General features: G+C 40.7%; 1 protein-coding gene, 2 long non-coding RNA genes and 1 pseudogene across 3 annotated transcripts; 1 reads left to right on the forward strand and 3 right to left on the reverse strand.

The window, feature by feature from the left end:
* The first annotated feature begins 162 nt into the window (after nucleotides 1–162).
* LOC123467791 lies at nucleotides 163–1,291 on the forward strand. Its single transcript, XR_006641908.1, has 3 exons — nucleotides 163–445; nucleotides 786–900; nucleotides 1,065–1,291. It is a non-coding gene; the product is annotated as an uncharacterized LOC123467791 (long non-coding RNA).
* A 2,066-nt stretch (nucleotides 1,292–3,357) lies between these two features.
* LOC116936181 lies at nucleotides 3,358–5,640 on the reverse strand (annotated as a pseudogene).
* A 1,110-nt stretch (nucleotides 5,641–6,750) lies between these two features.
* On the reverse strand, nucleotides 6,751–8,423 carry LOC116936196. Its single transcript, XM_032943368.2, has 5 exons — nucleotides 7,989–8,423; nucleotides 7,738–7,901; nucleotides 7,475–7,634; nucleotides 7,256–7,401; nucleotides 6,751–7,185 (listed from the first exon to the last, which is right to left on the reverse strand). Exons 1-5 carry the CDS (start codon nucleotides 8,314–8,316, stop codon nucleotides 7,012–7,014), a joined length of 972 nt encoding a protein of 323 aa, XP_032799259.1. The 5' UTR covers nucleotides 8,317–8,423; the 3' UTR covers nucleotides 6,751–7,011.
* Nucleotides 8,424–10,937: 2,514 nt separating this feature from the next.
* LOC123467784 lies at nucleotides 10,938–11,884 on the reverse strand. The gene is made up of 2 exons (XR_006641903.1): nucleotides 11,353–11,884; nucleotides 10,938–11,160 (listed from the first exon to the last, which is right to left on the reverse strand). It is a non-coding gene; the product is annotated as an uncharacterized LOC123467784 (long non-coding RNA).
* Nucleotides 11,885–15,714: the final 3,830 nt, after the last annotated feature.

The raw sequence follows: 15,714 nt of genomic DNA on the forward strand, positions 1-15,714 counted from the left end.
ATATTCGGCTGTCAATCATGCGTAAGACAAAGTCGTTCATTCATTTTTGCATATTCCAGCAGCCCTACTAACTACAATGTTTCCCCCACTAGTTCATTGTATAGATCGATTACTGAACTGTTTAATTTTTGAATTTGTAGGGGACTACGGTGTCATGCTGCTGTTTGCTTTTGCCATTTTGATGGCTACATCGGCGGGTACCGATGGGTTTGTCCTCATCTGGACACTAGACTACACAACCCCTACGCCCTACTACACCACCTCGTATGCTGCTCCCTCTTACAGCCCCAAGGCTCTCGAATATTATACCACATATGCAGCTCCCAGCTACTACACCGAGTTTCCCAACTACTTACTACACGATCAGAACGCCCAAATACTACACGACCATATACTCCGCTCCAACATACTACACTCAAGCCATTAAATACTATGCTGCTCAAAGGTATTATACCGAGGCTCCAATTTACTACTCTATGCAACGTACGCCAGTCCCAGCTACTACGCCTAGGCTCCCTAACATTAGACCACAAAGACTCCGGAGTACTACCCACCTAAAGCCGAAGCTACATCCTATTATGCTGAATCAACCTGCTATACTGACGCTCCGAATTATTATTCTGCTTCTAGCTATTACTACCCTCATCCAGCCCCGAAATACTATTAGAGGATACTATTAGTAGATTTATTCGAAAATCTTCAGTTTCCCAGGCAGACACCTATTCACAAAGCCATGGGAGATAGATGATATAAAAAATTTATTAATAAAAAAATTCTTATTTTAGGTTATTGATTGCAGAGTCAGAGACCAATGTGTGGAATCTGCCAATGTTCTAGCCCTCGAAACCCCAGCTGCCCTTCTGCTTCAACAAGGGTATAAAGCAATTCTAATTTCAGGAGGTAAACATTGAAACCAAAAACAAATCAGACATTTTAAAATTGGCTTATTGCTTAATGCTATTGTTTCACTTAACTTTTGAAAACATGGTAGTGTATACATATGTTCAGGGTCAAGTTAATGAAATGGTTGAGCCAAAAATGAATTTTACATTACTTTTGAACAGGTCTCAACTCAGTTTACGCAGCGGATGCCCCACTATACGACCCAACAATCTTTACTTGCGATCTTCCAGTGCAGGGAATTTGTTATGCATGCAATTTACTCAAGAAAGATTTAGGTAACCAATTCTGTTTTATTAAATTTTTATTATTCAAATTATTTCATAGCAGTATTTAACATGTCAGAAATAACAATTATGTCATAAATTAAATAGAACGTTTATTTTATTTTATTTATTTTATTTTATTTTGTTTGTTTTTTCTTTCGTTCTGTTAAGGTGGAACGGTAGAGAGAAAAGATGTTTGCGAAGATGGGCAATTCGAGATCCAAGTAGGAACGGAGTGCCCATTGTTTAAAGGCTTAGAGACTCTGTTGGTTCTTGAGAGATGTTGGTTTCCTTTCCATTGAGTGCGAAACATTGATCTTAATGGCTGGTGTAAAATTACAGGGCGAAAAATGTTGCATAACTTCTTGTTCGACATTTGTGGATTGCAAGGAGCAATGGGCTATCCCGCATCTGCAGCACCTACACCTACACCAGTGAACTATCCCGCACTTCCAGCGATGCCAATTTCTGCGTCATCGCCTCCTCCGAGTCCTCCCTATTCAATGAGTTCCGCACTTCCTGTAACTACTCCTCGTCCGTATCCGATCAATTTTTCTTCAATCTATTAATGAAACATGGCCTTCCTTAATGTTGAGAGGTATGCCAAATAAACAGTACAACTTAAAAGAAAATACTCGAACGGTTATTCAAAATGAGCAAAGATTTAGTTATTAAAGGATCTACTGCTTTACGCGCGTGAACGAAGATATAGTATAGCAACAATTTTGGAGGAGAAAATTTCCTATATTTGAACTAGAATAAGCAGCTTACTATTATTCACGGTTGAGCGCCTTCGGGAACTGCCCCCGAGGCAATGCCCGTGCTCCTTTTTGGCCCGTAGGCCGAGGCGGAAGTTAGTTCCTCAAGTGATCAAGTCACTTAGTATCCTACTATTATTTATTTTTTTTATTTATTTATTTATTTTTTATTTTTTTTCTTTCTTTAACACTAGCATTGTCAGGACGTTGATTCGCTAGGATGCGAATCCAACGAGCGCGAAGTACGGTCACAGTATTGGAGGAATGACCGTGTGCTTGGTTCGTGGTTTGGAGTCACAAGTGGTAGGTGCATGCTGACGTAATCTTATTACGTCGGGGTACCCATTGAGCGGCGCGTGAAATGCGGTCTACTGACAACCCCAGTGCTACTGAATTCTTTTTTGTAACACCACATGCACATGCTACCACTCGAACCACTGCACCAACCCGACAATGATTTCCTACTCCTAATAATTACCTAGCATTCGTCCACTCTACTCTCCTCGCAATGAAGCAGTTTTCGTAAGGCGATCCAGTGGCTATTATGGGGGGGGGGGAAGTTTACGGGATTTTTTTTTAAGTACGTAGGCCACGTTACCTGATCCCGCATATTATGCGTACTGCCGTGCGGTTGGGGACTTACCACAGGCAGCTCGGGACCAAGCAACGCATATGCTACGTCAGACATCTTACCTTACCTTACTTGGGAAAAAGAAATGCAAATTATTACCTTTTCAAGCTGTGTCCCGCTCGCCTGCTTCCTTTTCTGCTTTACAGCAGTTCTTCTGTAGGAGGAGTATCACTCCTACATTAAGGGAAATGACGTCTTGAAGTTACAATAATGATCTGTCAGTTGTCATTTTTGCCACCAGGTGCCGTTTACCACGGCCGGGCTACACAGATGCATCAGTTTATTAAACCACAACTTATTCTACTCCAAGCTGCTACAATGAGGCCCCCAAATACTACACAACAAAGGCACCAGAGTACTAAACAACAAATAACGCTACACCAAGCTACTATATTGAAGCTCTGAAGTACTACTATTTACACTGCCCCAAGCTATATCATTGCTACAGTTGCCTACTACACCACAACAGAAGCAACCAAGTAATAGGGCCAAATTTTAATCTTTAAATCTTTAAAAGGAAATCAAACTGACAGCTTGTATTTTTATCGCACACCTGAAATAACACCAATGCCTAAACACATTAGTGTTAACATTGATTGCGAGGCGATCTGGAGGATCCTTGCATATCATTAATAGTTTCAGAGAGATTTCAGTTCTTCTTCTGGGAATTCTCGTCCCGCCGACAAAGAAACCATCTTTCCTCTGCGTCGGATACGGCTGACCGTGCGGAATTTATTCGCAACAGTAGCTATCGCGGGCTACCTGCATTATCAGAACAAATCAGATTTTTCAGTCAAATATTTTACGGAACTCTTAAATGTCTCAGTAGTTTTACCATGCTGGTTCTGGCTATCGGCCAAAATAGTCTGTTTTATTAATTGTTGGTCATAGCCGTACTCATTCCGATGATTTTCGTGGAACATTTTCTGCGCTGCGTCAACAATTGGTGGGTGGCTTACTTTCACTCCCCAGCAATCTGTAATTGTTTCAAGATAGACCATTCGGTTTAATTATCTTAATTCACGAAATAGATAGAACACAAATAAATTAACATAAATAAATAAACATCCAACGATGGGATACGCAATGGAATGGATGGTATCTCATGTGAAACGTTCGGTTGCTTGCCAGCTATTCACGAACGGCGTCCTGTTCACGAACTATTATCTTGCTGTCCGAGTCACGCACATCAACGTGCCCACCGTTTCATCCAGCAATGGTAGAGGAGAGTGGGGGCAATTGAGACACAGGGCACTTGAAACAAAAATTGTTTCTCTCGCCGTATAAGAGGAATTTCTTGAAAAAATTAGGGTTAATAGAATAAGGGGGTTTACAAGTTTAGAAAAATTTACGATTTTTTGTATTCAAAACTTTTTAAGATATCTCGAAAAAACTGTTTTTTATTCTCCGTCTGTTAAATTTGCGTTTTAAATTTTTTTGTTTTAACCCCTAAAACGCTACGCTTTAGTAATAAAATTAGTTTCAGATGATTTGCAATTCATTTTTCTACAATTTAATGTAATTTAATTTTTCCCTGGATTCTTAAATAATTTTAAATAATTAAATGTAACGATGACCCTATTGCAGGGCGATGGAAACACTTTGTTTATATTCCCTGTCTGCGAGTGGTTGCATTTTTTTTGCAAGTATTTGAGGTAATTCATTTAAACAAATGTAAATCATCATGTTAAGACAACTATAATACTTGTATTCGCTGTTTGGGATTTATTAAAAAAAGCATGTTGATTAATGGTTTTTTTTTAATTTAATTATTTAAATATTTTAAACTAAATTACGATCTACTTCAAGCATTTTTTTAAAATCTGTAAATCGCATTGTACCTAATGGTAAAATTTGATCACACTAGCAGTTGTGGCTGCTGAGATATCGTGATTTTCATTTTATGTGGGTATGAAGAAGCTTCCTTATGGGAAAACCCACGTTGCAATTGCGTCGACACACCTTTTCAATTGCCCTGCTACCATGGCAATTGAAACACTCGAAGCGACCTCAGTTTTTTACAATTTACTACTATTATAATTAATCTTTTCTCATTAAAAAAAATATCGTTTAGTAGCTGAGATAATAGGCTACAATTCTATATAATTTTTATATGAAATTTTTCAGTTTTTTTTTCAAGAAACACAAAAAACCAAAAAGTGTATCAATTGCCCCCACTCTCCCCTACTATCAAAGATTATGTATGAAATGAAAAGATATTATTGAATAATCTATCTGATTTTGAATTCAGTTATTTCAGGTAGCCTTTCCGGTATAATTTTTAGTTTTAGCGAATGACTTACCCAACGCCAGGTCATGGCAAACAAGTAAGCCAAATTGAGTTTTTTTATTAGCTCAGTTGCATTGTATAAATTAATGCGGTCACCGAAATCTATGGCGCTCTCAAGAACTTTCCATCCTTCATCATCGTCCATCGTTAACTTGTGGAAAATTCTCACCATCCAGCCTATTGGTTTGGTTTGTTTAATTTTTTCCAAAATTAATCGAGAAAAATAGGGATTGCAATTTGTCATTTAATTATTTTTCAAAACTTATTCAACTGGATAACAAGCCAATGGGACGCTATTGATTGTTTCCCTAAAAAATCTTAAAAATTGGCTGACAAACTTGGGCGCTGAAAGGTTGCCATAAAGTGGATAAGCAATGATTTTTTGATGAGGATCTCTCCAATCAGCATCACGGCTGCAAACTGATTTGAATGAGCCTCTATAGCCACGACGAAAAGCTCTCGCTCCAACATGGCGATGTAATTCGACGGGAGGAAACAAGTAGGCTATACACACAGAACTATCGCGGCTAGCCCCACGATCACTACCTTAACAGGACGCTGAGGCGAAAAACGTCGCATGAGAAGCCGCTCAGCATCACCCAGGTGGTAGTTTCATCATCGTAGTTTCCCTTTTTAAATTTTTTTACGAAAATTGGGATGCATCAAAATCAGCTACTAGGCTACTCGGGGCAGCCACTAGTCCGTCTCCGTCAACTAGTAACGTTATCAAAGTGTGCTTGCGAGTTCCGGACTATATGACCGCTTAACATTCGGGCAGAACAACTCGATCTTCATTTTTGGGTATTTGAAGCATCTGCTTCAACTTACCGTATACAGAAAGAAACGTAGTTGTCAATCAGTTTGTCTTAATTGCCTTGTATTTTAAGTCTCTTCCCAGCAATCACATGGCTCCAACAATTATTTTCAGGGCCTGATGGTACACGTCAACGTTATTAGGGACCTGAACTGCCATATGTTCAGTTCCCAACAGGATGTGGTGGGAAACAACAACGTGGAGTCATTACAAGCTAAATCTGGTAAAAAATAAATAAATAAAAAAATGATAAATAAACTGAATGGAACCCCTTTTGATCTTGTATATAGCCTACTTTCGACAGAATGTAATAATTGGAATGAAATGAGGAAATCGACTGTTATCTTCAAATATTACTCTGAATTCATATCGGAATGGCATCCCGACACCCAGTGTCTGTGAGTTCTTGGGAAACTAATTCTTGAAGAATGGGGGAGTGAAGGACGAAGATGAGCAGTCTTATAGCGATCGTTTCATTTTGTCACTCTCTTTTGGGTTTACGTTGTGTGAAATGTGCACACAGTTATCATTCTTTCTGTTCGGTTGTGTCTTTTGTACTATGTTTCAAATTGGTTTTCGTTTTTCAAATCAATTCTTTTACCTTTTTAAAATAGTAGTTTGAATTCATTCCAAATTTCAAAAATTTAAGAGTTCATCAAACTAAAATAGAAACACATGTCTCCTGAACCCTTTGCTAACGTTACGGCATCCATTTTGTGCCGTGCTAATATATCGTAGCCTAATATATAAGTGAGAGAAGCTTGCCGTAAAATAATGGAACACTGCGGCCTTCTAGGTTTATTCGGACAGAAGTCGTCTGGATGCTGTTTTGTCAAAATGACTCACCTATTAAGTGAAAACCTTCGATTGTAAAAGGTTACTATAATGTAAGGATCTACGGCGCGTTAATCGAGCACTTCGACGGTGCGACCAGTCTGCGCCCGGTTGCGCCCCAAAAATCTTTATCTCTCACCAAAGACGAATTGGCGCGATTCTCCTGTAAAGTATTAGGCCATTCATCGGCGCATTGCGCATATCTTCGTGGAGCTGTAAGAACTGTCTATTGTATGAATATTATAATTGCCGTGAAATTACCTGTGCCTGAAGTTTGTATTGCGCTTATGGGTAGACTAACCTATATTGTATACATTGAACAGGAAAGGCTTTTATAGGGCCTCAGGTTCTGATCTAGATAAAGGAAAAATCAACAACAAACAAACAACGAATAGGTTGGTATTGGTAGGCTGATCGGTGCTAAAAAAATTGAACATAAAATTCCAAAAGTTAAATAGGACTTGTAAGAGAAAGATGCAGTTGGCGTCCACTGTATTATATAGCTGACGTGCGTCCTTTCAGCAAACGGTCCATTCGGACGTGGTATTTGCTGGGCGACATTTTTTTGGACATGGAGCTTTCAGTATTGCTTCTGTATACACTGGCCTGCCTACGAATAAGCCATCTCTTCTCTCCGTCGGATACGGCTGACTATTCGGGAATTTTTCACAGCAATAGCTATCGTGCGCTATCTACATGTTAGACACATCACATTTCTCAGTTATGTTTTTCTGGGAACTGAAATTCTCCAAACAGTTTTACCATGCTAGCTGGAGCTATCGGCCAAAAGAGTGTATTAAGTAATTGTTGGTCATAGCCGTAGGTATGCCGATGATTTTGATGGAACATTTTTTGCGCTGTGTCAACAATTGCCGAACGATTTTGGCTGATTTTCACTCCCCAGCAACCTGCAATTGTTCAAAAAAGACCGTGTTCGTGATTGTGCATTCACAGAATGGCTGCAAATAAAAATCAACTAACATCCAACGAAGGTTACGCAGTGGTGAGGGTGGTCTCTCATGATGTGAAAAGCTCGGTCGCTTGCCAGCCATTCACGAACGGCGTCCTCTTCACGAGGTATTACCGCAGTGTCTGAGTCACGAGACATTAAAATGTCCACCATTTCATCCAGCAACGGCAGCTATCGAAAATTGTATTTTATTGAATAAATTTGTGAATCCAGTTATTAAAGGTAGCCTATAGCCTATATCCGGTATAATTTTTAGTTTTACAAAATGTCTTACCCAGCGCCAGGTCATGGCAAACAAGTCGGCCAAATTGAGTTTCTTGATTAGCTCAGTTGCATTGCATAAATCAATATGGTCTCCGAAATCTATGGTGTTCTCAAGGACTTTCCATCCTTCATCATCGTCCATTGTTAAATTGTGATAAATTCTCACAACCCAGCCTTTATGTGTTTTTTTTTTATCAATTGGGAAAATAACTTTTTCTGTTCACGCATGATTAATCATATTTTGATTGTGATTTTTCATACCTGGATAGGCCAAAGGAACTTTACTAAGTGTCTCGTTAAAATATCTTAAATATTTGCTGGCAAAAATTGGCGATGATAAGTTGCCATAAAGTGAATAGCCAATGACTTTTTGATGAGGACCTCTCCGATCAGCATTGCGACTGCAAACTGACCTGAATGGGCCCGTATAGCCATCACGAAAAGGTTTCCCTCTAAACTGGTGATGCCAATCATCCGGTAGTACGTGGACACACAGAACTATCACGGCCAGCCCCAGAATTGCCAAGAAAACGGAGCGTTGAGAAAGACGTCGAATGAGGAGCCATTCAATGTCGACCAAGCATCTCATGATTTTCCTCTTTTTTCGTGTTTGTGTGTGTGTTTTCTTTTCTAAACGTAGGCGCGGAAAATATTAACTTCTACTCGTGCAGCCACTTGCTCGTCAACTAACGTTGAAAATTTGGCTATATATGAGGTTCCACTCTCTGACCGTTTAAGATCGGAGGAGGAGCAACTCAGTCACGTTTCCGCTCATCATTTTTGAGTAACCCTGACATATGTTGCAACTTAGTTTAGTCTAGAAAGAACAGGGTGGTCGCGAGGGAATATCTACTCCCTAGTGAATAACCGCAGAGGAATTTTTTTTTTTTTTTTATGGGCGAAATGTTCAAAGTGACCGCCATGGTTATTTGCCTCTTGGATTCTTTTCCTGTCCAAATGCGTACGGCGTTCTTCAATCTTTTTTCTTGTGATTTTTTTATTTATTTTACCACCACGTTTCTCGTGTTCACATTCATAAATTTTGTTTGCTTGCGTATAAGGGAAAAAATATACTTTGGATTTAGCTAGTCTACTCTTATATTAGTTTAGTATGCCTAGACTAAATGAATAATGTGATGTTTGTTAAAGATATAAACTTATTAAATCATATGCAATTGTTCAGTATATAGTCTACGTGGGATACTGCAAGGAATTTTTGTGTTTAAACACAAAGGACAAGAGAAGCTTTGAAAAAAGGCCAACGTCAGGGACTTGTTTCTTTTCAAGGTAATTTTCGGAACAAAATTTGAATTGTAAAAATATTTGTTTAAATCATTGTGTTTTTGACATCACAAAGGAACATGGATATAATAATCTATACAAATTTGGACGAAGATTAAATACCGAACGATGTAAAGTTTAGTCATTTTTGTACCCTCTGTAACCCCTATAAGTTATATTAAAAACTTTTATTATTAATTGTGGGATTTTTTTTTTCCTAGTAGCTTCGATGCACCTGAACGATAGTGTATCCAGTTGAACGACGTGTGGTGGAGCAGGAGGAACAAGGAAAATCCTTAATATAGATACTTTTGTATTCCAAATTTGTTTGATATCTTCACTGGCTGTGACTTATCTGCAGGTTCTTGATCAATATTTCTTGATTAACTAGTAATCGCTAATGTCTTTTAGTTTTGTTTTCACGGTCGCAATCTTCAAGTGTTTCATTAGATGATGCATCAGTTGTATATATGGCCTACCTAGTACGTCAGTCGATCACATGGATGGAATGGTGCTAATCAAACTGTAGACTATTTTAACATTCATTCAGCCAGTTCTCCGCGTATACCTACGTTTTTGTTCACTAGAGGGAAAAAAAGAGAAAAAAATGGCAAAACAATCAGCTAGTCGTCCTTGTATGGCACCTTTTGTGAGATATACAACAACAGCAACTCTTTCGATTCATTGTAAAAAAAAAAAAAAAAAAAAAAATCCGTTGATGGCTGTGATCGTTTAAGATACCATTCCTGATGGAATATATGTTCTTTACTCAATTTCCTGGTTAGTTAAACATTTCTTCTCTTTAGTGATTTCTGTGAAGCGCCTAGGATCTTGGCGCCCGAAGTTAGTTGACTCTAAACTTTGTATAATTGCAGCCATTTCCGACGGGGTTTTCCTTCCAATTTGTAAATGACTTTTTCAACGACATTTTCCTTCTCTTTTTTTCTCTCCTTAAATAAGACGGGCAGTATGCAAATTTCCGACATCTTGCGTTAGTTCTAAAAAAAAACCGGCATTTTTTTTTTCTCCGTAAAAGCGAACGAAGCAAATTTTGTCAATCCATATTCCTATAATTTCATGCAACTGCGATGCGTAAAGAATACAAAATGCTGTATTTCAACATGTTTCCTGGAATGCAATGTGTAGCATTTTAACGCAGGATTTTCTTTTTTATAGTTTGACTAGCAGAACGGCAGCTTGTTTACGCTTATATAGTGAATGAGTTCGAACAAGAAAGGCGTTTTTATTTTGTCCTTCAGCGAACGAAGAAATTTGCTTAGTCGAACACTAGATCATTGTATTTTACTTTTGAAGCGATGGGTTGGTCACCCTGACATGCCTCTTATTACTTGCTCACCATTTCTTTTGACCGCAACCTTTTTCATTTTCATTTTCTTCTCTGTTTGAACTCGAACAAAAATGAATCGAATACTCTACTTTCTGTATTCTGGTTCGTTTGAGAAAACTTGTTATCGCTCATCTGGAGTGCAGCCAAAAAAATGTGAACGTAAGAATTTTTGAGGGCATTGGACCCGTAGAGTCTGAGACAGTTTGATATTTAAAGAACAGAAGGTTGCCCAACTTCTGACAGGTAACTTGTTAATAGACTTGCGCGCGTAACATCATAGTTACGATATAAATGTCTGGAATCTTCCAGACTTTGCCTTTCTTGTCCAAACTTGTCCAACTCTCTAAAGACTTGGGCAATATGTTTTCTACCGAGCAATCATTTCTCTTCACTAATTTATAGTTGCCAGAGGGATCGCGAAGCGATCCCGACAGGCAACTGTGATTGCATGTAAATAAATGAAACGAGACCCTAAGGGTGTAGACCATTTATTTACTAGCCCCACTTCACAGAAAATTAACCTGCGGCCTATTGCCGCCCTACAGCCTCAGATCTTTTTTAACCTGAAGCATGTGGTATACAAGGATATAGCACAAACTGTACAAGCCCTCTTATGCAAACAAACAAGGGAAAAAAGGGGGAACCAAAACAAAACTAAAGGATCTCGCGATGATAGCGCGACTGAAACTTGAAAATAATGATAATTCCTGGCTTGCATGGGCTTGTGGGCAATGGTGCGGAAGAACTCACTGCCCGTTGTACTGCTGGCCACCTCCACGTCTTCCAAAACCTCCTCTGTACTTCCTAACCATAGGAAAAATATAAATTTTAATAATTTAATGATATGAACGATAGACTGATGGGTGGTTGTGGTGGGATTTTAGAGACCCTTAGGGTCTCGTTTCATTTATTTACATGCAATCACAGTTGCCTGTCGGGATCGCTTCGCGATCCCTCTGGCAACTATAAATTGCATGCAAAACATTTTCACTCTACCCTAAGGGTGATTTCAAAGCGTGATTTCTCGGTTGTAGTATTTTGCAAAGGTTGTTTCGTTCGACCAATCTCCCGCTCGAAGAATTGCATCTATCGAAATTCCTGATCTTGCTGCTTCTGAAGCTGCGGCGCCCCTTGTTGAATGAGCTGAAAAAATTGATGTGTCGATTCCTGCATCTGACAAATACTCTTTTATCCATCTAGCTACCGTATTGCCTGAAACTGACCCGAACGGTTGTATTAAACTGATGAGTAAATGCTGCTGATTTGCCTCTGTCCTATTAATGTCTGTAAAGTAAACGTAGGCACGTAGACAATCCACAGGGCAAATGAGATTATTAGCATACTTAGCAATCGATACCCACCGCAAAGGACCGCTTGTTTGAGCCTTTCTTGGTTTGGAGAGAGCTATCTTAGCTCCGGAAGAGGAAAATTCCAAAGTATGTTTGTCTAAAGATGCTATTTCAGACACTCTCAGTAGGGTAGAGACCGCCAATAATGTAGCCAGTTTTTTTGTAAGCGATGAGAGATCTAGAGACAAATTGTTACCCGCATGACGCATATAGCTGAAAACGACTTCCACGTCCCAGATCGACGAGTATTTAGGCCTAGGGGGATTTTCATTATAACATCCTTTCATAAAACGTATTACTAGCGGATGCTGCCCAATGGCCACGCTATCTATCGGGTTCAGTGTCATTGATAACATAGAACGATGTATGTTAACTGTACTATATGACTTACCCTCCATATGCAAGGTCGTAAGGAAGTCCAACATGACTGTCAAATCATTTGACATGGGATCATGATGCTCCCCAGCACACCAATTATTCCAGTTGCGCCACGCTGACTCGTAGGTAGATAGCGTGGATGTACGACTCCCTGCCAACAGTACTTTGACAGTGTTCCCTGAAAATCCTTTACTTTCGAGTCCGATCCTGATAGTCTCCAGGCGGCTAGCATAAGGTTGGCCCCCGCGAGCGGATGCGGATTTCCGGATGGAGAGGTCAGCAATTGGTGGCCGGGTGGTAAGATTCTTGGTGTGTCGCACACTAACTCTAATATAAGGGGATACCATGGTTGACTTGGCCATACTGGGCATACCATGGTGACTGTGCACCGTTCTCTCCTTATCTTCGCCAGACAACGAGGAATAAGGGAAAAGGGGGAAAGAGATAACCATCTACATTTCTCCAGTTGCATGTAAAAGCATCAACCGCTCGTGCACCGGGTTGGGGTTTCCATGAAACGAAATCTGGGGTTTGAGCGTTCCACGCGTTTGCAAATAAATCTGTTCTGATTGGCCACAATTCACAGATTCTCTTAAAAAGAGACGGAGATAGCATCCAATCACTAGAATCATTTGCCACCCTTGATTCATGGTCCGCTACTACATTTAATTTACCTGGAATGTAAACAGCCTGAATTTGGATGTTACGAGCTTCGCACCATTCCGCAATCTCTATTGCCAATGTAGTAAGCTGCCTTGATTTCGTTCCCCCGAATTTATTTAAATAACAAACCGCTGTGTGGTTGTCTAAAAAAATTCGAATGACAATACCGTTTAAATAATTTGCAAATGATTTCAAGGCATTGGCAGCTGCTTTTAGTTCTAATACATTAATATGCCACCCTAACTCTGAGCTCCAAGGCCCTCCTGTGGCCACTCCGTTTGAACATGCCCCCCACCTATTCAACGAAGCGTCTGAATGAATTGTTAAATCCGGTTCCAGTGGCGAAAAAATTTTCCCGTTTACTTCTTTTAAACAGGAAGACCACCAAATCAAATCCTTGCGTGCTTGGGAAGAAAGAATGCACTTAAAGGCCAGACTGTGGTTGCTCCGCTTTGAATTTTCAATGAAAAACTTTTGCAAGGACCTATAGTGCGCCTGTGCAAAAGGTACCGATATAATCGCCCAAGCTAGACTTCCCAAAATTGACGATAGTTCTCTTAAGGTGACGAACTGATTTGACAGAGCTCCAGAACACTGTTTCTGAATGCGGCTTACCTTCGCCGGAGGAAGCGCGAAGGAAAAAGTATTAGAATTTATTATTACCCCCAGGTATTCTATAGTCTGTGACGGTGTCGTAACAGACTTCTCCCAGTTTATCAAAAAACCTAAAGATTCTAAAAGCTGAACTACCCACTCTACCTCTGATCTAAGTATGTCCTTGATTTCGTTCATCAGTAAAATGTCGTCAAGGTAAATAACTAGTCTCAACCCCCGCTCCCTGACAAAAGCCGCCACAGCCCTTAAAATTTTTGTAAAATGCGAGGGGCTGAACAAAGACCAAAGGCTAGGCACGAAAATTGAAAAAGGCGGTTTTTCCACTTAAAACGTAAGTATTTTTGGTGGGGTTTAGCAATGGGAATGGTAAGGTAGGCATCTTTTAGATCTAGTTTAGTAAACCAATCCCCTTTCCTAACGAGATTCTTTACTGTTTCCAACCCTTCCATTTTGAAATGTTCGTATCGAACAAATTGGTTCAAAGGTTTTAAGTTAACTATCGGCCTAAAACCCCCGATTTTTTGGGTATTACAAACAATGAACTAACAAAACCCCAGGAACTGTCGACTACCTCACTGATTGCTTGCTTTTCTAACAAATCTTCGACTTCTTTATCACATACCGCCTGCATTTCTAGGGACATAGCTACCTCCGCCGGAATAAAATTTTGACAAGGGGTAGACCAGAAGTCCAGCCAAGCGCCTTCCACCACTACTTGATTAATCCAGGGGTTGTTCGATAGCACAGCCCAATTTGAAGCAAAATAAGAAACTCTGCCCCCAATCACATGAGGGGGGTGTTCAAGGAAAAAGTTTAACGACGAAGATTCCAACACATACCTAGATCCACGCTCTCCCCTTTTGCTTCGGAAACCTTTCTCCGGTCTAGTTCGGCCGCCACGGTTGTTTCGTCCGCCACCACGACCTCTGGACTGTGATCCCGATGAGCCGGCCTGTGCTGCCTCGATCTGGTTCAGAGTGAGCTCTTGGTTGGCTTCCTTTAACATTGCTGCCAGAAAGGCTGGGCCAAACAGCCATTTGGTTCCTTCTTCATTGTTAAATGAATCTTCAGCGTCTAATAAATGTTCAGATCGCGGAGCTGCACATTTGAGAACGTTCTGTCGGCGACGACGAGTGACATGGTTAAAGGCCCTTGCCCATTGCGCCAGAGCCGCTTCCGTTGCCAACAAGAGAGGATTCTCCGGTGAAATGCCTGGGAATGCAGCTACATGGTTGAGAATGTGAAGTAAAGGCGGGGCAATGTCCATTACTTTAAACTGCATGGTCAACCAAATCTTCTCCGCCGCCTCTACCGTTTTCTGCATCGATTTTTCTTTCAATCGACGGGCGGCCCATTCGTCAATAGCTGGCGGAATAAGAGAAAATTTCTCATTTTCAAAGGACCCCTTGAATTCCTGTTGAATATCTTTTGAGTCGGCGGTAGAGATACCCTTGGTCATCCAACTCGCCAAACCCAGTGAAATCTCTTCAGAGACCACATTTCTCGCATCTTCCGCCAGCTTTTTCGCACCTGCTCCCTGGGACGGCAAGGTGGTTCTTGTCAGCGAATCCCGAACTTGCATATACTGAGCTAACCTGTTCGGTTGCTCATTCGGATCTAGACGGACGGGCGGATCTATTGGACGAGGCGGTGGTTCTGTGGTATTGAGCGCTTCTGCTGGAAATTAAGGCGTCTCTATTGCACTAGTAGGCACCGATGATGGCTCTTTTAACAACCTGGGACGCGTAAAGGTGGGTCTTGCTTGAATCCCAACCGCTGCTAGGCCTAAAAGCCGACGAGAGCGGCGTACGGGGGATCTTGATCGCTCTCGTTCTGGTCTAATTTCTTTCGGCTCTACTGACTGTTGCGACCTTCTCAGGTAATTATACCTGTTGTAAGTGCTGCACTGTGATGATGGAGAGATGTCACGACCCAAGGATCGGAGTGCTTTGTCCCTCAGGTTTTGCTCGGCTTCACCGTCGGACCACTGACCATCCTCTAGTCCCCCGTCATCCACCTGCTCCTCTTCACTTTCTACCACGTTTAGAAATTGGTCCATCTCGTCTAAGTACCCTATAGTACGTGAGTCCACTGACTGGGCGTAAGCCCCTTGTCGAGAACTATGTAAGATTCTTCGAGACATGACTTCAAAACGACTGCTCTGTGACGGAGCCAAAAAAGATCTGAGGCTGTAGGGCGGCAATAGGCCGCAGGTTAATTTTCTGTGAAGTGGGGCTAGTAAATAAATGGTCTACACCCTTAGGGTAGAGTGAAAATGTTTTGCATGCAATCTCGACTTCCGTCTCGAATTGTTCCCCCCTCGTTTTTCAGTTTGTGAACCCTACCTCCCCTT

This window comes from Daphnia magna, unplaced genomic scaffold (assembly GCF_020631705.1).
Source record: "Daphnia magna isolate NIES unplaced genomic scaffold, ASM2063170v1.1 Dm_contigs231, whole genome shotgun sequence".
NCBI lineage: Eukaryota > Metazoa > Arthropoda > Branchiopoda > Diplostraca > Daphniidae > Daphnia > Daphnia magna.